This window comes from Pleurodeles waltl, chromosome 11 (genome assembly GCF_031143425.1).
Source record: "Pleurodeles waltl isolate 20211129_DDA chromosome 11, aPleWal1.hap1.20221129, whole genome shotgun sequence".
NCBI lineage: Eukaryota > Metazoa > Chordata > Amphibia > Caudata > Salamandridae > Pleurodeles > Pleurodeles waltl.
This window is the reverse complement of record NC_090450.1, coordinates 825,171,404-825,194,337: the sequence shown is the minus strand read 5'-3', so window position 1 is coordinate 825,194,337 and position 22,934 is coordinate 825,171,404. Positions and strand designations below refer to the sequence as shown.

Below are 22,934 nucleotides of genomic sequence, written 5' to 3'. Positions count from 1 at the left end.
ACCACCTGCACACTGATAGAATAAAAATGTTTTTGGTTCCTGAACACTGGTTCATTTCTCCTGGGTGGCACCAAGGCAATGTGCATGCCATCTATGGTCCCTATCACATGAGGGACATGTGCCAAATCGCAGAAGGTACCTTTGACAGTGGTTGGATCAGTACGTTGGGAGAAACTGATGTAGCAGGGCAGATGTCTTAGCAGGGCACACAGTAAATCCCTCAAAACGTTACTGAACTTCGGCTGCGACAACCCTATTGCAAAGCCCACTGTCATCTGGAACGACCCTGTGGCAAGGAAGATGAGGACTGACAACATCTGTACTGTGGGAGGGATTGCAATGGGATGACAGGCAACAGATCAGGCTCCAACTGGGTCACCAGCTCCATGATGGTTAGACCTTTTAGGCGATACGTCTGAATGACGCGTCGCTCTTCCGGGGTGGCAAGGTCGACTAGGGGCCGGTACACAGGAGCATATTTCAACATTCCACCATATCTGGGAATAGGAGGAGGAGAAATCAGAAAATGCTGCATTAACTGTGTGGACACAGTAAAGCTGAGCAACAGGTACAATTTTCACCCATGACACAGCTATCATTCGACCCCTATTCACAACATACATGTTAAATGACAGACGCCTGTCCTGCATCCACAGGACAGATGGAATCAGCCTCATACCGCCAGCGTTAGCCATCATGGAGGTAGGCGGTCGCAACCGCTGTGCAACTCCTGATTGGATAACATGGTTGTCTACGGGAAACTGAAGCCAATGATGATCGCCATTGGCAGTGACGGTGATGTCAGCGGCGGACGTGACCGCCATTTCATGTTGCAAAGCTCATTTGACTCCTGACACTCCTGCACACAAGACCTCCACTGCATGTGCTGCTGTGTACTGACTCTGGTAGCCAAGATGCCATGTCCTGCAGGTGATAGGGCTCCAGCCTTCTACCAGGACATACTCGAGAAGCTTGTGTACAGAGTCCTACCCTGTATTGCCAGTTGTATGGGGCACCAGAGCAGCAGGTGAGTCTAATGAAACTGTCCTGTCTCATAGCGATGTGTATGTAGATGTAAGGCATTGGGACCTGGCAGATAGAGTGGATGCATAGAGATGGGTGAGGAGTCTGACCGTTAGTGGCATGTACACATGTGAGTGTGGCCATGAGATGTGTGCGGTCTACTGCTGTCCCAGTGAAGCCACTCAACATGTCTTTCTCCTTCTGTCCGTGTCACCCATGCAGGTCAGCGCTCATCAGGAGAAGGGGATTTGGTGGGCAATTGCCAAGCAAGAGCGGACCCAGGGGGTCCATGCCCGGCAGAGTACCCACTGCAGAAAGAGGTGGGAAGACCTAGGAAACTGGGCCCGGAAGACCGCAGAGGCCCAACGAGCGAGGGGTGCCCGTCAGACTCTGACCCCCCCTAATGACCTGCATTTTGGCTGTGGCTTACCCGGAGGTGGATGGGCGCTTGAGGGCAGCACAGCAGCCACAAGAGGGTAAGTACACACTCTCACCTTGTTAATGTCTTGCTTAGGTGCTTTTGGGTTGTGGACTAGTGGGAAGCTGTAGCGGAAGTACTAGGTAGCTGCCTATCCACTATGGGTCACAGTCACCCTGCCAGGATTGGTATTAGATGTGTGCCCATAACATGCAGTCAGTGACTTATGAGGGCAAGTACTTCCAATGTGTAATTTGTGTGGTCATCCTCAAACAAGTTTTGGAACCCAGCTCATGCCAACGTCATCAGTACACCTGAGGTGTCAAGGCATTGTCCTCTGTGTTTTCAGACCACTGTGACAGGGGAGATAAGTGAGTCCTCATTCTGCTGCCTTGTACTGTATGTGTAGTGAGGCAGAGTGGGGCAAGATGTCAGTGTCCTAGATGTCAATGGCTTGGTAGGCATGCTACCTATCCATGCAGGATTCAGTTGATACAGGAGTACAGGAATTGTTTCCTTAAAAGGCCATGTGGAGTTGGCAAGTACTGGGCATGTGTGACTAGTGTGGCTCACATCAAGTACATGGGTACAGTTGTTCCACCATCAGCAGTACACATCACCGTAGCTGTAGTTTGCCCCATGGTGTCCCACTGCTGTAGCATGTATAGGTGAGGGGATGGCGTGGCATGGCATGACAGCAGATGTTGATGATGTTGATTCACTATGTGAATGTTGTTCTGGCATTGACCCATTGCACCCCGTCTCTCTCTCCAACCCTCCCTCCCTCTCCTCCTCTGTCTTTGTGTGAATCAGCATCATCAGGCAAAGGAGAAGGGGCACCGGTGAATGGGGAAGCTGCAGCCCACGGAATCCAGGAGACCGAATCCAACAGCACAGAGGGGACCAGTGGGACGGAGGGTCGGGGGAGTGCCAAGGGCCACACCATCTTCAGATTCCTCCTCCAATGGCGGCTCCCTGGCGGTGGCGCATCTGGGACCACTCCAGTGACATCCTTGTCCGCCACCCCGATTCCAGCACCGCCCTCCCTGTAGCTCCCCACCAAGTTGCCAGTGACCGCTCACCCAGGAGGGTCGGCATCTCCTTCACCGCAAGCACCTCTGCCCCCGCCCCAATCAGCCCTGCTGCCCTCAATGAGGAGGCTACTGACCTCCTGAGGTCAATCTCTGTGGGACATTCAACCATTGTGAATGCCATCCAGGGACCAGCATCACAGATGCAGCAGTCCAATGTGTTCCTGGAAGGCATTCACAGTACCCTGGCTGGCCTGCAGAGATTGTTTCAGGCTCTGACCTCCTCATTGACGGCAGCCAGTGTCCCTACTTCTTCCGTCCCCCCCTCCAGCTACCTGCTGACAATCCCACATTCCTCTCCCCCCACCCATCCAAGGCACATTTTCTGACCCACATGCATCCACATCAACGGACTCGGTAGGCAAGGACAGACGCACCACAAACGTCATGCACACACACAACATTCAGATGCAGACATGACAACATCCACTCCCTGCACCGACTCCCCCACCACCACACCCTCACAGCTACTACACCACTTACACCACCAGTCACCACCTCATCAGTCCCAGATCCTGCCACAAGTGCATTCATTGCCAGTCACCTCAACATCAGACCCGCACACATGCACCCCATACGCCACATGACTGTCAACACCCCCACATGCAGCACACCCACCCTACCTGCAGACACCACAACATTCACTCCCACATCCCCCGCCACCTCCCTGCATCACCTCCCACTACATCTAAACGCCCTCAGTCACCCACACAACAGTCATGCAGCACACATATAGCATCGAAGCACGCGCCTCCACCTAAATCACCTCCACGTACTCACCTCTCAACCACCCCCTCTACCTCCATTCCCATTCCTTTCAGCCATGACTGTCCCTGTGTCCCCAAGAAACATGTCCTCTGTGAATTTTCCCTGTTCCCCATCAGGAAAACTGTCCCTGACTTCCCAAGCACTATTACCCTCACCACACCCCTGCCTTCCACCTCCCAGTCCTCCCCTGGTCGTCACCCTGCCCCTCCACCACCTAAGACTTCCACCCCACCAAGTCCACAGTCACGCCTCCCAAGCCCAAACCCACTTCCCCAAAATCAAAGTCTGAACCCAACCCCCCCACCATCCAAGCCTAATGACCCTCCCGCAAAACCCAAACCTAAGGACCTACCCTTCAAACCCCAAACCCAAGGACCCCCGCCCCTGAGGTGTCTGCATGCCCCATTGATGGTCCTGACCACTGGAGGCCAGCAGTTTCCAGTCAGGAGTCAAGTTAGGCCTTCATTCGGTGTCCAGTGTGCAAGGAGCACTATGGACGGGGCCTTGTGCCCCTTTGGACATTGTTACTTATAATGGTTTAATAGTTTATATAAACATACACACATACAGACACACAGCACTGCACCGTTGGTGTTGATGGTAACAAACTTTTCCTGTCTTTCCTTCCACATGTATGTGTGGTCAGTATGCAATTTGGGGTGGGGGTGAGGGTTGTGTGTGTGGGGGGGGGGGTGTACTTATTCATTCACTGATCGGGTCACCACACAGTGTCTTCTTCAGAACTCATTACAGTACCATGCACTCACCTATGACTGATAAATTGATGTTGCCTAGTAGCATGTTTATATCACCTTAATGCTTCACCTGTTTTGCTAGAGAATGATGTTTCAAAACCCCTCAGCCTGCTGAACGATTAAACAAGCAGTACCATCCAGACAACTGGGAGTCTCCTGAACACAAAGACACAAGTGAGGACGTTTATAAAGGAGTTTCAGCTTAAAGTTTATGTATATTCCAGGGGTTTAATAGGCCTTAACCTAAATTTTACCACAGTGAAACATCTCTCTGGGTAATCCACTATTCCACATTTCCTATTGTGGCTACATGAACGATCTCTGAAAACCAATTATAGTAATCTGTGCTCAGCTAAGGTGCTGCGATTTTTAACAACTACCAATCATGGGCAATGTGCGGAATCCACAATGTAGACAAGAAACTCACAATTCCAAAACAGGAGGGTTCACTAGGAAGATCACAGAAGGATACAAGGCTACTCTTGCCACACGCGGATTAATTTCTGAAGCTTCTGCAGATGCTACAAGGTGGTCACCAAAAGGCACCCGTAGTTTTCCTAAGAACCATGTTGAAGTAAATAGTGATCATCGAAAAATGAATCTAGTTCCATTTAAGGCACAGAAGTTTACACATAGGGTTTAAAATCAACAGAAATACAATCATCTATTTTTAGTATCTTGCAGCCTCTTCAAGCACATATCACACATTCATTAAGGTCATTACAGTTTCACACTGTAGTATTCTTCTGGAGTCACGGTTTTCATACCACTAAAGTAGTCCAAGACCCAGATATTGGTGATATTCAACTTGGCCAAGAACCAGCCATGGTCTTTAGGGAAGGTGGCCATCTGCATATGTTGACTGAATAACGTTGACTTTGCAAAGTCAATTCAATTCAATTCAATTCAATTTTTTTTTAATTTGTGTTTTGGAACTCAACTGAGGTCCACATAAGAATAAACAATACTTTTTTTCTCTACCACTCTTTACACCTAAAATCTAGTTGGACATGTTTACATTTTTTACAGTAAAAAAAGTTCTATAAAAGTGCTCAACAATACTTTTTCCGAACTTAAAATTGCACACTACTTTACTCTTATAAAAGTACAAAAAGTAAACTGGTGCAAATACTTGCATCAGTGCAATTAGAATGCAATTTATGGTCATTACCAGCCATATTTGACCTAAGTGTGTTGAGTGCCAAGGTATAAATAAAACATTATAGATGAAGCTGTGGAATACAATGTATACTAACACAGTCAGTCTAAAAGGTTTCCTGTTTGCCCATACTACTGCAAATATAAACATGTGCACAAAATGGAATATTCATAGGCCAAACCAAATTCTTCCTTATGTCCTTCTTAGTGAGGTGCTTCCCTTCTTACTGAGGTGCTTTGCTTCCTAAGCCACGTATAAATCATGAAGTTACAAACGAATGGGAACGTCAGTTGCCTTGTTCGACCTCACCACAAAAACCTCACATATGGGCACATTACGGGTACTATTGCCCTCTCCCTTATGATATCCAGGTATAATAAAGTGCATCATTATACTGGAGCCACCTAATTATTGTGTCTCATATAACACCCAGTGCCTATTTACTTGTATATCAGTTAACTTGCTTTTCAGCATATACACTTAGAATAAATATAAAAATCATTTGAAGAAATTAAAAATTCGAAAACAAAATAATTCATTAGGTGGATCATACAAGGCTCGGAGGAACTCAGATGCGGACAACAGAGAGAGCTGATGACAAATTGGTTTTAGCCATTTATGCCGGAATGAGGCAAGGGAAGGGCAGACAAATAATAAGTGGATTAAATCTTGAGTTTTGGCAAGGCAAAAATTGCAATCTTTATTTAGCTGTACGGTGCCATTTCGCCAGAAGCAAATTCAAGGGGAGCAAACACTGGTGAAGCAGCACCCAAAAAACGCCTAACTCTATGTGGAATATTCCATGTAATATAAGGTTGTGTTTTTGCTAGGGTATTTGCTAAATTCATAAAATACTTTTTTTTTTTTTACAGTTCTCTAGGTCTAAGCGAAAATTCTATGCCCACGTTGCCTGCTTCAGGTTAACTTTCAAATGCAATGGAGGTAGTTCCAGGACCAGACTTCGGACCAGGTCCAACCTTTCAAGAGTGTAAGAAAAGTTCTTACAAAAGGAGTATTTGGCCGTACTCTTTTCTGAGAAGAGTTCTTTCTTTAGTATAGATCCTATGGTGTTTTCTGCACTTCTTATAAGTGAAATGGACAAACGAATAACCCCTAAACATACGCACTTCGGAGCTCCATTTCCAGCCTTAAGACCGCCACTGAAACAGCAATGTTAACAGACATGAGTTTTCTAAGCATTTTTCCTTCTGACTGATTCAGGAACCCCCATTTAGAAATGTCTGAATTCCACACCATACAGAAGGGATGCTGAAATGTTGACTCAATATAGTGATAAGAGATATGAAAAGAGCCTTCTCCCTGAAGCTGTATGTAGGGCCCCTAGACCTCTTGCCTGACTGTTAGCCTTCAATTTATTAGAGGCAATTTGAGCTACATCATTAAGATTCCCGCAAACTATTTTCCCTAAAAAGGGATATGATTTCACTCTTTCTAATTTTTGCTTTCCCAATGACCAATGGAAATCAGAAAAGTCATCTTTTTTTCCCCCCAGAAACAGAGAACCTTACTGCGTATAACAAGCAACATATTGGGTACCCACCTAATTGCAGGGGAAATCCCTTTCCCTGAGACAGGAAAGAGGGAAGGTCTGAGATGTATAAAGAAAAAACCAAGGTCGCCAATAAGCAACCTTGCTTTAGCCCATTCAAAGCCTTCCAACGCCTCTTTCTCCTTTTTAAGAGAGCGACCCCGACTTTCCTTTCCTCAGAATAAATTAAATACTAGGATCTGACCAAGTTATTAATTTCTCCGTTTAGATCAAGCAGTGTACGGGGGATAATTTTCTGTGCAATTTTTAACTCTCCAGAGGAGATGTTAACTAACAGCTGCTTCATAAATTTGGAAACATTTTGCAATTCCATCCCCTCCCAACTATTCAGATAATCAACCACAGATACTAGAATCGCCGACCCTTTTAAAATCCCACTGTGTCCTCCCTGTCTTTTTATCGAAAGTCAGAGTTAGCCCACCAAACCTCCAAGGTTCTATAGGCGGTATGTTCGTTTCTACAGTAATATAAAGCAAATTATGGTCGCTGTGTTTTTTTGTTTTTTTTTTAATAATCCTAAAATCTTCCAGTAAACAGAAGAAGGAAGAATAAGCAAGCACCAAATAATCTAAAGTTGCCCTTACCCCCAAAGATACATGTGTAAAAGAAGCGGGAGAATCAGAAGGAGGCCTACCATTGGCAATAATGCAATCATTGTTCTTAAGAAGGCTGAGAAGACGTTTTCCTCTTTTATTAGTTTTTAGTGGAGGGGGGGGGGGGGACGCAAGCTGGAATTTGAAGCGCGGCTTCTCTCTCTGCATCACGCATTTGCCTTAAGACATGGTTGGAGATTTTACAATTTAGATTTCCCACTGGTGCTACAGACGGGGGGAAACTCACTGTCTAAGGCATCCTCAAGATAGGCGAAGACCCTCTGTAACAAAGAATCATAGGCTGCCTCAGGAGGAACATAAACATTAATTAATAACAGTGATATGGAGCCTTGCGCAGTATTATGCAATTGAATGGTTAAGGCCATAAAAAGGTTACTGGGATCTTTATAACAGGTACAATCCCATTTAAGTGTATTGGTCAGTCGGCAGGCTACCACCCCTTTGGCATGCCCCTTTCGAGACGTGGAGGCCTTACAATCAATAACAAAGTAATCATCCCATAGTAAGTCTGTATCCGACCAAGTTTCCTGAAGGCAAATTAAATCAGGGTTGAACAAGCTAAGGTAGGATAAACTTTACCTCTGCTGCATTCCAGGAAATCATTTTTAAACCTCTGTTAGGAAGAGGGTTGGGGTCGGAGCCTGGGCCCCCGCTTTCGAGAAAGGGCACCTGGGAGCCAACCCCACTCATCCAAATCATTAGTGGCCAATTGCTTGGTGTAGGAAGTTGGCTCTGTATGTGCTATTTCAAAGTAAGGAATAGCATGCACAGAGTCCAAGGGTTCCCCTTAGAGGTAAAATAGTGGTAAAAATAGATAATACTAATGCTCTATTTTGTGGTAGTGTGGTCGAGCAGTAGGCTTATCCAAGGAGTAGTGTTAAGCATTTGTTGTACATACACATAGACAATAAATGAGGTACACACACTCAGAGACAAATCCAGCCAATAGGTTTTTGTATAGAAAAATATCTTTTCTTAGTTTATTTTAAGAACCACAGGTTCAAATTCTACATGTAATATCTCATTCGAAAGGTATTGCAGGTAAGTACTTTAGGAACTTTAAATCATAAAAATTGCATGTATACTTTACAAGTTATTGACAAATAGCTGTTTTAAAAGTGGACACTTAGTGCAATTTTCACAGTTCCTGGGGGAGGTAAGTTTTTGTTAGTTTTACCCGGTAAGTAAGACACTTACAGGGTTCAGTTCTTGGTCCAAGGTAGCCCACCGTTGGGGGTTCAGAGCAACCCCAAAGTTACCACACCAGCAGCTCAGGGCCGGTCAGGTGCCGAGTTCAAAGTGGTGCCCAAAACACATAGGCTAGAATGGAGAGAAGGGGGTGCCCCAGTTCCGGTCTGCTTGCAGGTAAGTACCTGCGTCTTCGGAGGGCAGACCAGAGGGGTTTTGTAGGGCACCGGGGGGGACACAAGCCCACACAGAAATTTCACCCTCAGCAGCGCGGGGGCGGCCGGGTGCAGTGTAGAAACGAGCGTCGGGTTCGCAATGTTAGTCTATGAGAGATCTCGGGATCTCTTCAGCGCTGCAGGCAGGCAAGGGGGGGATTCCTCGGGGAAACCTCCACTTGGACAAGGGAGAGGGACTCCTGGGGGTCACTTCTCCAGTGAAAGTCCGGTCCTTCAGGTCCTGGGGGCTGCGGGTGCAGGGTCTCTCCCAGGCGTCGGGACTTTAGGTTCAAAGAGTCGCGGTCAGGGGAAGCCTCGGGATTCCCTCTGCAGGCGGCGCTGTGGGGGCTCAGGGGGGACAGGTTTTGGTACTCACAGTATCAGAGTAGTCCTGGGGTCCCTCCTGAGGTGTCGGATCTCCACCAGCCGAGTCGGGGTCACCGGGTGCAGTGTTGCAAGTCTCACGCTTCTTGCGGGGAGCTTGCAGGGATCTTTAAAGCTGTTGGAAACAAAGTTGCAGCTTTTCTTGGAGCAGGTCCGCTGTCCTCGGGAGTTTCTTGTCTTTTCGAAGCAGGGGCAGTCCTCAGAGGATGTCGAGGTCGCTGGTCCCTTTGGAAGGCGTCGCTGGAGCAGGATCTTTGGAAGGCAGGAGACAGGCCGGTGAGTTTCTGGAGCCAAGGCAGTTGTCGTCTTCTGGTCTTCCGCTGCAGGGGTTTTCAGCTAGGCAGTCCTTCTTCTTGTAGTTGCAGGAATCTAATTTTCTAGGATTCAGGGTAGCCCTTAAATACTAAATTTAAGGGCGTGTTTAGGTCTGGGGGGTTAGTAGCCAATGGCTACTAGCCCTGAGGGTGGGTACACCCTCTTTGTGCCTCCTCCCAAGGGGAGGGGGTCACAATCCTAACCCTATTGGGGGAATCCTCCATCTGCAAGATGGAGGATTTCTAAAAGTTAGAGTCACTTCAGCTCAGGACACCTTAGGGGCTGTCCTGACTGGCCAGTGACTCCTCCTTGTTTTTCTCATTATTTTCTCCGGCCTTGCCGCCAAAAGTGGGGCCTGGCCGGAGGGGGCGGGCAACTCCACTAGCTGGAGTGTCCTGCTGGGTTGGCACAAAGGAGGTGAGCCTTTGAGGCTCACCGCCAGGTGTGACAATTCCTGCCTGGGGGAGGTGTTAGCATCTCCACCCAGTGCAGGCTTTGTTACTGGCCTCAGAGTGACAAAGGCACTCTCCCCATGGGGCCAGCAACATGTCTCGGTTTGTGGCAGGCTGCTAAAACTAGTCAGCCTACACAGATAGTCGGTTAAGTTTCAGGGGGCACCTCTAAGGTGCCCTCTGGGGTGTATTTTACAATAAAATGTACACTGGCATCAGTGTGCATTTATTGTGCTGAGAAGTTTGATACCAAACTTCCCAGTTTTCAGTGTAGCCATTATGGTGCTGTGGAGTTCGTGTTTGACAAACTCCCAGACCATATACTCTTATGGCTACCCTGCACTTACAATGTCTAAGGTTTTGTTTAGACACTGTAGGGGTACCATGCTCATGCACTGGTACCCTCACCTATGGTATAGTGCACCCTGCCTTAGGGCTGTAAGGCCTGCTAGAGGGGTGTCTTACCTATACTGCATAGGCAGTGAGAGGCTGGCATGGCACCCTGAGGGGAGTGCCATGTCGACTTACTCGTTTTGTCCTCACTAGCACACACAAGCTGGCAAGCAGTGTGTCTGTGCTGAGTGAGAGGTCTCCAGGGTGGCATAAGACATGCTGCAGCCCTTAGAGACCTTCCTTGGCATCAGGGCCCTTGGTACTAGAAGTACCAGTTACAAGGGACTTATCTGGATGCCAGGGTCTGCCAATTGTGGATACAAAAGTACAGGTTAGGGAAAGAACACTGGTGCTGGGGCCTGGTTAGCAGGCCTCAGCACACTTTCAATCGTAAACATAGCATCAGCAAAGGCAAAAAGTCAGGGGGCAACCATGCCAAGGAGGCATTTCCTTACACAACCCCCCCCCAAACGAAAGAGGATGAGACTAACCTTTCCCAAGAGAGTCTTCATTTTCTAAGTGGAAGAACCTGGAAAGGCCATCTGCATTGGCATGGGCAGTCCCAGGTCTGTGTTCCACTATAAAGTCCATTCCCTGTAGGGAGATGGACCACCTCAACAGTTTAGGATTTTCACCTTTCATTTGCATCAGCCATTTGAGAGGTCTGTGGTCAGTTTGAACTAGGAAGTGAGTCCCAAAGAGGTATGGTCTCAGCTTCTTCAGGGACCAAACCACAGCAAAGGCCTCCCTCTCAATGGCACTCCAACGCTGCTCCCTGGGGAGTAACCTCCTGCTAATGAAAGCAACAGGCTGGTCAAGGCCATCATCATTTGTTTGGGACAAAACTGCCCCTATCCCATGTTCAGAGGCATCAGTCTGCACAATGAACTGCTTAGAATAATCTGGAGCTTTGAGAACTGGTGCTGAGCACATTGCTTGTTTCAGGGTGTCAAAGGCCTGTTGGCATTCCACAGTCCAGTTCACTTTCTTGGGCATTCTCTTGGAGGTGAGTTCAGTGAGGGCTGTCACAATGGATCCATATCCCTTCACAAACCTCCTGTAATACCCAGTCAAGCCAAGGAATGCCCTGACTTGAGACTGGGTTTTTGGAGCTACCCAGTCCAGAATAGTCTGGATCTTGGGTTGGAGTGGCTGGACTTGGCCTCCACCTACAAGGTGGCCCAAGTAAACCACAGTTCCCTGCCCTATCTGGCATTTGGATGCCTTGATAGAGAGGCCTGCAGATTGCAGGGCCTTCAAAACCTTCTTCAGGTGGACCAGGTGATCCTGCCAGGTGGAGCTAAAGACAGCAATATCATCAAGATAAGCTGTGCTAAAGGACTCCAAACCAGCAAGGACTTGATTCACCAACCTTTGGAAGGTGGCAGGGGCATTCTTTAAACCAAAGGGCATAACAGTAAACTGATAATGCCCATCAGGTGTGGAGAATGCTGTTTTCTCTTTTGCTCCAGGTGCCATTTTTATTTGCCAGTACCCTGCTGTCAAGTCAAAGGTACTTAAGAATTTGGCAGCACCTAATTTGTCTATGAGCTCATCAGCTCTTGGAATTGGATGAGCATCTGTCTTGGTGACAGAATTGAGCCCTCTGTAGTCCACACAAAACCTCATCTCTTTCTTTCCATCTTTGGTGTGAGGTTTGGGGACTAAGACCACTGGGCTAGCCCAGGGGCTGTCAGAGCGCTCAATTACTCCCAATTCCAGCATCTTGTGGACTTCCACCTTGATGCTTTCTTTAACATGGTCAGATTGTCTAAAGATTTTGTTCTTGACAGGCATGCTGTCTCCTGTGTCCACATCATGGGTACACAGGTGTGTCTGACCAGGGGTTAAGGAGAAGAGTTCAGGAAACTGTTGTAGGACTCTCCTGCAATCAGCTTGCTGTTGGCCAGAGAGGGTGTCTGAGTAGATCACTCCATCTACTGTGCCATCTTTTGGGTCTGATGACAGAAGATCAGGGAGAGGTTCACTCTCTGCCTCCTGATCCTCATCTGTTACCATCAACAGATTGACATCAGCCCTGTCATGGAAGAGCTTAAGGCGGTTCACATGGATCACCCTCTTGGGGCTCCTGCTTGTGCCCAGGTCCACCAGGTAGGTGACCTGACTCTTCCTTTCTAGTACTGGGTAAGGGCCACTCCATTTGTCCTGGAGTGCCCTGGGAGCCACAGGCTCCAGAACCCAGACTTTCTGCCCTGGTTGGAACTCCACCAGTGCAGCCTTTTGGTCATACCAAAACTTCTGGAGCTGTTGGCTGGCCTCAAGGTTTTTGGTTGCCTTTTCCATGTACTCTGCCATTCTAGAGCGAAGGCCAAGTACATAGTCCACTATGTCTTGCTTAGGCTCATGGAGAGGTCTCTCCCAGCCTTCTTTAACAAGAGCAAGTGGTCCTCTTACAGGATGACCAAACAGAAGTTCAAAGGGTGAGAATCCTACTCCCTTCTGTGGCACCTCTCTGTAAGCGAAAAGCAGACATGGCAAGAGGACATCCCATCTCCTTTTGAGTTTTTCTGGGAGCCCCATGATCATGCCCTTTAATGTCTTGTTGAATCTCTCAACTAAGCCATTAGTTTGAGGATGGTATGGTGTAGTGAATTTATAAGTCACCCCACACTCATTCCACATGTGCTTTAGGTATGCTGACATGAAGTTGGTACCTCTGTCAGACACCACCTCCTTAGGGAAACCCACTCTGGTAAAGATACCAATGAGGGCCTTGGCTACTGCAGGGGCAGTAGTCGACCTAAGGGGAATAGCTTCAGGATACCTGGTAGCATGATCCACTACTACCAGGATATACATATTTCCTGAGGCTGTGGGAGGTTCCAGTGGACCAACTATGTCCACACCCACTCTTTCAAAGGGAACCCCCACCACTGGAAGTGGAATGAGGGGGGCCTTTGGATGTCCACCTGTCTTACCACTGGCTTGACAGGTGGGGCAGGAGAGGCAAAACTCCTTAACCATGTTGGACATATTGGGCCAGTAGAAGTGGTTGACTAACCTCTCCCACGTCTTGGTTTGTCCCAAATGTCCAGCAAGGGGAATGTCATGGGCCAATGTTAGGATGAACTTCCTGAACAGCTGAGGCACTACCACTCTCCTAGTGGCACCAGGTTTGGGGTCTCTGGCCTCAGTGTACAGGAGTCCATCTTCCCAATAGACCCTATGCGTTCCATTTTTCTTGCCTTTGGACTCTTCAGCAGCTTGCTGCCTAAGGCCTTCAAGAGAGGGACAGGTTTCTTGTCCCTTACACAGCTCCTCCCTTGAGGGTCCCCCTGGGCCTAAGAGCTCAACCTGATAAGGTTCAAGCTCCAAAGGCTCAGTTCCCTCAGAGGGCAGAACTTCTTCCTGAGAAGAGAGGTTCCCTTTCTTTTGCTGTGTTGTAGTTGGTTTCCCAACTGACTTTCCTGTTCTCTTGGTAGGCTGGGCCATTCTTCCAGACTCCAGCTCTACTTGTTCACCCTGTGCCTTGCATTGTGCTCTTGTTTTCACACACACCAGTTCAGGGATACCCAGCATTGCTGCATGGGTTTTTAGTTCTACCTCAGCCCATGCTGAGGACTACAGGTCATTTCCAAGCAGACAGTCCACTGGGATATTTGAGGAGACCACCACCTGTTTCAGGCCATTGACCCCTCCCCATTCTAAAGTAACCATTGCCATGGGATGTACTTTTCTCTGATTGTCAGCGTTGGTGACTGTGTAAGTTTTTCCAGTCAGGTATTGGCCAGGGGAAACCAGTTTCTCTGTCACCATGGTGACACTGGCACCTGTATCCCTCAGGCCCTCTATTCTAGTCCCATTAATTAAGAGTTGCTGTCTGTATTTTTGCATGTTAGGCGGCCAGACAGCTAGTGTGGCTAAATCCACCCCACCCTCAGAAACTAGAGTAGCTTCAGTGTGGACCCTGATTTGCTCTGGGCACACTGTTGATCCCACTTGGAGACTAGCCATACCAGTGTTACCTGGATGGGAGTTTGGAGTGGAACCTTTCTTGGGACAGGCCTTGTCTCCAGTTTGGTGTCCATGCTGTTTACAGCTATGACACCAGGCCTTTTTGGGATCAAAGTTTTTACCCTTGTACCCATTGTTTTGTGAAGAGGCTCTGGGCCCACCCTCCTGTGCAGGTTTTTGGGGGCCTGTAGAAGACTCTTTACTATTTTTAGTTTTGGTTGTCTCATCACCCTTCCCCTGGGGAGTCTTTGTGACCCCTTTCTTTTGGTCACCCCCTGTTGAAGTCTTGGACACCCTTGTCTTGACCCAATGGTCCGCCTTCTTTCCCAATTCTTGGGGAGAAATTGGTCCTAGGTCTACCAGATGCTGATGCAGTTTATCATTGAAACAATTACTTAACAGGTGTTCTTTCACAAATAAATTGTACAGCCCATCATAATTACTTACACCACTGCCTTGAATCCAACCATCTAGTGTTTTCACTGAGTAGTCAACAAAGTCAACCCAGGTCTGGCTCGAGGATTTTTGAGCCCCCCTGAATCTAATCCTGTACTCCTCAGTGGAGAATCCAAAGCCCTCAATCAGGGTACCCTTCATGAGGTCATAAGATTCTGCATCTTTTCCAGAGAGTGTGAGGAGTCTATCCCTACACTTTCCAGTGAACATTTCCCAAAGGAGAGCACCCCAGTGAGATCTGTTCACTTTTCTGGTTACACAAGCCCTCTCAAAAGCTGTGAACCACTTGGTGATGTCATCACCATCTTCAAATTTTGTCACAATCCCTTTGGGGATTTTTAACATGTCAGGAGAATCTCTGACCCTATTTATATTGCTGCCACCATTGATGGGTCCTAGGCCCATCTCTTGTCTTTCCCTTTCTATGGCTAGGAGCTGTCTCTCTAAAGCCAATCTTTTGGCCATCCTGGCTAACAGGAGGTCATCTTCACTGAGAGCATCCTCAGTGATTTCAGAAATGTGGGACCCTCCTGTGAGGGACTCACCATTTCTGACTAACACAGTTGGAGACAGGACTTGAGGGGTCCTGTTCTCCCTATTTAGGACTGGAGGAGGGACATTGGCCTCCAAGTCACTAATTTCTTCCTCTGTGATGTCATCATCAGAGGGGTTGGCTTTTTCAAACTCTGCCAACAGCTCCTGGAGCTGAATTTTGGTAGGTCTGGAGCCAATGGTTATTTTTTTGATATTACAGAGAGACCTTAGCTCCCTCATCTTAAGATGGAGTTAAGGTGTGGTGTCGAGTTCCACCACATTCATCTCTGTATCAGACATTATTTTGCTAAAAGTTGGAAGACTTTTTAAAGAATCTAAAACTGTTTCTAGAATCTAATTTCAAACTTTTAACAAACTTTTAAACTCTAAAAGACAATGCTAAACAGGGACTTAACACACAAGGCCCTAGCAGGACTTTTAAGAATTTAGAAAAATTTCAAATTGCAAAAATGAATTTCTAATGACAATTTTGGAATTTGTCGTGTGATCAGGTATTGGCTGAGTAGTCCAGCAAATGCAAAGTCTTGTACCCCACCGCTGATCCACCAATGTAGGAAGTTGGCTCTGTATGTGCTATTTCAAAGTAAGGAATAGCATGCACAGAGTCCAAGGGTTCCCCTTAGAGGTAAAATAGTGGTAAAAATAGATAATACTAATGCTCTATTTTGTGGTAGTGTGGTCGAGCAGTAGGCTTATCCAAGGAGTAGTGTTAAGCATTTGTTGTACATACACATAGACAATAAATGAGGTACACACACTCAGAGACAAATCCAGCCAATAGGTTTTTGTATAGAAAAATATATTTTCTTAGTTTATTTTAAGAACCACCGGTTCAAATTCTACATGTAATATCTCATTTGAAAGGTATTGCAGATAAGTACTTTAGGAACTTTAAATCATAAAAATTGCATGTATACTTTACAAGTTATTGACAAATAGCTGTTTTAAAAGTGGACACTTAGTGCAATTTTCACAGTTCCTGGGGGAGGTAAGTTTTTGTTAGTTTTACCCGGTAAGTAAGACACTTACAGGGTTCAGTTCTTGGTCCAAGGTAGCCCACCGTTGGGGGTTCAGAGCAACCCCAAAGTTACCACACCAGCAGCTCAGGGCCGGTCAGGTGCCGAGTTCAAAGTGGTGCCCAAAACACATAGGCTAGAATGGAGAGAAGGGGGTGCCCCGGTTCCGGTCTGCTTGCAGGTAAGTACCCGCGTCTTCGGAGGGCAGACCAGAGGGGTTTTGTAGGGCACCGGGGGGGACACAAGCCCACACAGAAATTTCACCCTCAGCAGCGCGGGGGCGGCCGGGTGCAGTGTAGAAACGAGCGTCGGGTTCGCAATGTTAGTCTATGAGAGATCTCGGGATCTCTTCAGCGCTGCAGGCAGGCAAGGGGGGGGATTCCTCGGGGAAACCTCCACTTGGACAAGGGAGAGGGACTCCTGGGGGTCACTTCTCCAGTGAAAGTCCGGTCCTTCAGGTCCTGGGGGCTGCGGGTGCAGGGTCTCTCCCAGGCGTCGGGACTTTAGGTTCAAAGAGTCGCGGTCAGGGGAAGCCTCGGGATTCCCTCTGCAGGCGGCGCTGTGGGGGCTCAGGGGGGACAGGTTTTGGTACTCACAGTATCAGAGTAGTCCTGGGGTCCCTCCTGAGGTGTCGGATCTCCACCAGCCGAGTCGGGGTCGCCGGGTGCAGTGTTGCAAGTCTCACGCTTCTTGCGGGGAGCTTGCAGGGATCTTTAAAGCTGCTGGAAACAAAGTTGCAGCTTTTCTTGGAGCAGGTCCGCTGTCCTCGGGAGTTTCTTGTCTTTTCGAAGCAGGGGCAGTCCTCAGAGGATGTCGAGGTCGCTGGTCCCTTTGGAAGGCGTCGCTGGAGCAGGATCTTTGGAAGGCAGGAGACAGGCCGGTGAGTTTCTGGAGCCAAGGCAGTTGTCGTCTTCTGGTCTTCCGCTGCAGGGGTTTTCAGCTAGGCAGTCCTTCTTCTTGTAGTTGCAGGAATCTAATTTTCTAGGGTTCAGGGTAGCCCTTAAATACTAAATTTAAGGGCGTGTTTAGGTCTGGGGGGTTAGTAGCCAATGGCTACTAGCCCTGAGGGTGGGTACACCCTCTTTGTGCCTCCTCCCAAGGGGAGGGGGTCACAATCCTAACCCTATTGGGGGAATCCTCCATCTGCAAGATGGAGGATTTCTAAAAGTTAGAGTCACTTCAGCTCAGGACACCTTAGGGGCTGTCCTGACTGGCCAGTGACTCCTCCTTGTTTTTCTCATTATTTTCTCCGGCCTTGCCGCCAAAAGTGGGGCCTGGCCGGAGGGGGCGGGCAACTCCACTAGCTGGAGTGTCCTGCTGGGTTGGCACAAAGGAGGTGAGCCTTTGAGGCTCACCGCCAGGTGTGACAATTCCTGCCTGGGGGAGGTGTTAGCATCTCCACCCAGTGCAGGCTTTGTTACTGGCCTCAGAGTGACAAAGGCACTCTCCCCATGGGGCCAGCAACATGTCTCGGTTTGTGGCAGGCTGCTAAAACTAGTCAGCCTACACAGATAGTCGGTTAAGTTTCAGGGGGCACCTCTAAGGTGCCCTCTGGGGTGTATTTTACAATAAAATGTACACTGGCATCAGTGTGCATTTATTGTGCTGAGAAGTTTGATACCAAACTTCCCAGTTTTCAGTGTAGCCATTATGGTGCTGTGGAGTTCGTGTTTGACAAACTCCCAGACCATATACTCTTATGGCTACCCTGCACTTACAATGTCTAAGGTTTTGTTTAGACACTGTAGGGGTACCATGCTCATGCACTGGTACCCTCACCTATGGTATAGTGCACCCTGCCTTAGGGCTGTAAGGCCTGCTAGAGGGGTGTCTTACCTATACTGCATAGGCAGTGAGAGGCTGGCATGGCACCCTGAGGGGAGTGCCATGTCGACTTACTAGTTTTGTCCTCACTAGCACACACAAGCTGGCAAGCAGTGTGTCTGTGCTGAGTGAGAGGTCTCCAGGGTGGCATAAGACATGCTGCAGCCCTTAGAGACCTTCCTTGGCATCAGGGCCCTTGGTAGTAGAAGTACCAGTTACAAGGGACTTATCTGGATGCCAGGGTCTGCCAATTGTGGATACAAAAGTACAGGTTAGGGAAAGAACACTGGTGCTGGGGCCTAGTTAGCAGGCCTCAGCACACTTTCAATCGTAAACATAGCATCAGCAAAGGCAAAAAGTCAGGGGGCAACCATGCCAAGGAGGCATTTCCTTACACTTGGATACAGGTCGTAATTTCTCAAATGCTCAAGAGATAAGGGGCTATTCAGGACCTGAGGCGCTACTTTATCCATACGAAAATTAGTATAAGACAAAAAAGGAACAACATCAATCCCACAATACTACAAAACGTCTGCGTGCAAAAGGAACAGGTTCACCAAGCACATTGAGCGGAAGGTGATCCTAGCCCCAAGTCCTGCATTAGACGCCAAAAGGGAAACAAGGTCAATGCCATGGCTTGAAATATGTTTCAATGAACTAGATTCTGAGAAACATCTTAGCAGAGTGGTTCTGTTTAGGATTAGGTCTGCATTAAAGATAGGCAACAAGTCTACTATATGGGTGTCCACGTTATGACCAACTGCAGGTGCTCCTTCCCCAGCAGAAAAGGCGTTGATATCACTGGGGTCGACCACCAGTCTAGGAGGCAAGAAAGGCCTGTTTGGATTCAAGGCTGGGGGATTCCCAAGGAGTAAGTAGGAGACAACCAGTTTTAAGCTCCTTTCCAAACTCCCTGCTGGAAACGTTAGGCCGTGGCGGTGGGAGCGACTTCAAGTATAGCTCCGTGCGTATTTGAGGGGATGTTTTCACCTCAGGAAAGTGTACTTTCCTTCTACTTTTCTTATTAATCCGTTTATTTGATTTTTTCGATCTTTTAGTTCTTTGCCCCCTTTAACATTGTCTCCCTTCTTCATTCCATCTCCCATGGGTGATGCAGAAGGAGATGTCATGGGACCGCTCTTTTGGTTGGAGGTTTTTTTCAAAGATTGAGAATACCTTCAGTGTGGGCTGATTGGACTTTGCTAATTGATTGTGTTTCGAAGTTGGAGTATCAAAAACAAATCGAATAAAATCTACAGGGCTGTCCAGCAGTGTTTTTGTCTCACTGGGGCAATTACATTGATGTTTGCCAGCTTGTGTACTCACATCCTCGCTCGGGCTCCCTGGGTGGGATGTTAGAGGACCCCTGATCTCTAAATAGCTGTGAGGGGGCATCACTGTTCCGTAAAGGGTCAGAGGTCAAGCCCCACCTTTTTGTCTTTAGTCAATTCCATTCAAATTGCTGTCACAGAGTTGAGGATGCAGTCTGAGCCACCTACAGATTTCTCCAGGAGCTTTAAGATTGATGCAAGACAATTTTCCAGGCTAAACAGAGAGGCGGAGAGCCTAACCTCTGGTTCATGAGTTTGAATGGGCTGGATACCACTTACTTCTAGAGCAGGTGTCACTGACAGATGAGAATGGGGGTATAACGAATCTTGTATGGGAGGTTCTATTAAACAGCTGCAAGCCAGTGGACGGCGGTATACACTTGGACCTGAACTTCTCGGGGGGGGAAGAAATTTAGCCTGGAAGCCATATCTCTGGTATAGGTCTGGATCCAGATCTGGCAGCGTGAAATCTTGAAGCCCAATGGCTGCAGACACTGTTGGTAGAGGGGCACCGCTTTCCTGAGGGCTTTTAAGTGCTGTGTCAGCTAGTAGAAGTGGGTTGACTGACCAGATGGATGTGGAAGGTGTGGAGGGACAAAACTGTGGCCCGGACAGTCTCAGAGAAATCCGAGCATGCCAGACATTCTCTGTGTTCTCCACAGAAGGGCCCGAGTAACCTTGTTCCAAATCATTGATTCATCTTTTCTGACTTTCTTCCACCTGACGTAATTCCCTTGAAAATCCCTTGAGTACTCCCTTGGAGGCCCCTTAGGTGGCTCTATGTCAGAAGTTGTATTGGATTCATGGTCATCGTTGTGTATACTCCCTCCCTGGCAGCTCAAGCAAAGCAAACAAGGTCACTCCCCCTCGATCACCACCCTCTTCACCAACTGGTCCGGCCTGGTATAAAAGTCTCCTGGGGCCTGTTTTAGACCCCTCAAGTCTGCTAAAACTGTATGTCTCTGGCCCCTATTCAATCACTGCTCTCCAGTTTCGCGGCTTTGCAGCACTTTGGTCCCTGCTGCTACTGGTTCACAACTCCTGGGCTATTAGACCCCAACTCCCAGAGTGCCGCTCCTTTCGTTGCCGCAAATCACCACCCCAAACGCCGGGCCGCGCTTCAGCCCCCAGCTCCGCTCTCTCACAAAGCCACTAGAAGAAGACTCTACAGCTACAGCTGCTCACTGTTGAGACTCCCCCAACCCCCCCCCCCCGACTCCTGCCGGCCCCACTGGCTCCACAGCTCCACACCTGTTGATCAAAGGCCGTTAACGTTACCACTGAAAGACGTAGCTGCACCACCTCCCTCCACCTTGCTCCAGTTTACACAGCGGTACGCAGGTGAGGCATCCACTTCGACCTCGGCCCAGGGATTTCAGGACTCTGCCTTCCATAAGCCTTGCAAGGAATGTCCCCCACTTCAACACAACACCGTGCGACGTGGCACTTTTCGGCGCGAGCCGCGTCTCCACCTCAACACAGCAAGGGGGCGGCATGGGGGGCCGCTCTGCTCTCAACGCTCTCAGCACCCGCAGGCAACACGGCACCTGCTTCTGGGTCGGAGGGCGATTTCCGGTTCTGGTTCAGGGGCACAGTGTCTCCACCAGCGTTCAGTAACTCTCGACTTGCAGACTGACGCATGTTCCAAAATGCAAAATGCAACTGCAAAGTCCATTTCTGTTCTGTCTACTGCTTGAATGGTTCCAGAGAGGATTATGTGCGCGCACAGAGGATTCTGGGAATGGTACCGCTCATTCTTGCGGAAATGGGTCTCTGCTAAGGACACAGCCAAGGAGGCAGCTGAGTTGACCTTCAGGTCTAGCACAGAGATGTCTATGGCTATCAGGCACAGGTAGGGTACCCCACTCTCCTGGTACAGCGGCCCGTTGCTGACCAAGAACATGTTGGTGAAGGGCTGACTCTTGACGGGCTTGTGAGAGTACAGGGTAGCCAGCATGCCAGGGTCACAGCGATGCGCCATGAAGCACGCCACCCGGGCATTCTGCTTATGCAGCAACAAGGACAAGAAAGCGACTTCCAGGCTCTGGCATAGCCACAGCCCGGCAAAGAGAGGCCATACCAGGGTCAGAGCAGGGTACAACGAAGTTCTTGGCTGCGGGAACACCGGAGAACAGTCACAAAAGTTAAATCATCAATTCCAGTTTTCTGAATATCACAGAAGCCTTCTTCAGCAGAAAATTTCAAAACACAACATTCATGCAACTTCTTTAAAAAAAAACAAGAATACATCATGCATTTCAAAACAGGCATCCAAATTAGTTACTCGAGAGGCAGACCAAAGGCAAAGCAGGTCCATAAAGGAAATCTACCATTACTCAATCTTGATTAAACTGTAAGGGGTGAAGGCAAACTGTACCATCAAAGAATCCAGAAATTCACTTAGTTTTACAAACACCTCAGAGAAACATGAGACACTGGAAGGGTCAACCTAAATGTCAGTAGACCTAGAAACCAATGTATGGTAACAACACACTCACAAGGAGTGATTGTAACTTTTGTGCTGGGTCCTTACAAGGACATAGAATGAGAAAGCAAACTCCCCCAGATGTCAGAATGAGAGAAAACCCACGAAAAAGAATGTACAAGAAGAATCTAAATGAAATCCATCTATAAGAAGTAAAATTCAAGAACTTAAATGGAGACCAAGTGGGTGATGAAAAATAAGAACAAATGTGCTGTGACATATGTTCCTGTAATGATGACATCCTTTACATACGATTCAAAGCGGAACCGACATCACGGAAATTAATAATGCGTCATCTTGGATCGAATGCCTCTTACAGTTTCCTCTGACATGCCAACATCTTGGGAAGAGCTCATTGGCTTGATCACGACTCTTCTCTTGGAATCATGGTGTCAGTTAAACAGGCAAAGAAGACCAAGTTTGATATCCTTAGTCATCTGTCATAATCTGCAGATACACCCCTCATGTGCCACATAATGCTTTCCAATAATCGCTGAACACCCCTCCAGGTGACTGCAATCACAGATCAATCGGAGAGGACAACATTTCTATCATACATATTTGGATTGGCAACGGATCATTCTCAGTCATGGCTGGCATAATCTGAAACTCTCCAATTCCTTGTTTATGCCTGCTCTTCAACCATCATATTTTTAAGTAGCAGGTGAACACCTAGCATTTCAGCTTTACGATTTAACTGATCTCTATCATGCAGACTGTTGATTATTTTCTACCAGATCCGAAATAGCATTTTGGGAATTTGTGTACTATAGAAATGACTACCAAATGAAAGATTGTGATTCCAGGTTAGGATCTCCTTGGAACATGACCATAGTACTTGGGCTCTCCTTTGGTCCTAGTTCCTCTCCTGCTCGAACTTAGTTCTGTACTAGGTTTCCATTTAAGGGTCTTCACTACAGGCTCCACTTCCCAATTTCCTTACATGT

At 48.0% G+C, this 22,934-nt stretch overlaps 2 protein-coding genes across 4 annotated transcripts in view; both read right to left on the bottom strand.

Moving 5' to 3' along the window:
• MORC2 (MORC family CW-type zinc finger 2) overlaps window positions 1-22,934 on the bottom strand; it is a 353,542-nt gene that overhangs the window by 327,474 nt on the left and 3,134 nt on the right. The gene's annotated exons all lie outside the window — the stretch shown is intronic.
• LOC138266521 (protein CREG1-like) lies at window positions 272-22,319 on the bottom strand. Its single transcript, XM_069215384.1, has 4 exons — window positions 22,305-22,319; window positions 21,163-21,615; window positions 4,780-4,931; window positions 272-497 (listed from the first exon to the last, which is right to left on the bottom strand). The coding sequence occupies exons 1-4, from the start codon at window positions 22,317-22,319 to the stop codon at window positions 272-274; spliced, it is 846 nt and encodes a 281-aa protein (XP_069071485.1).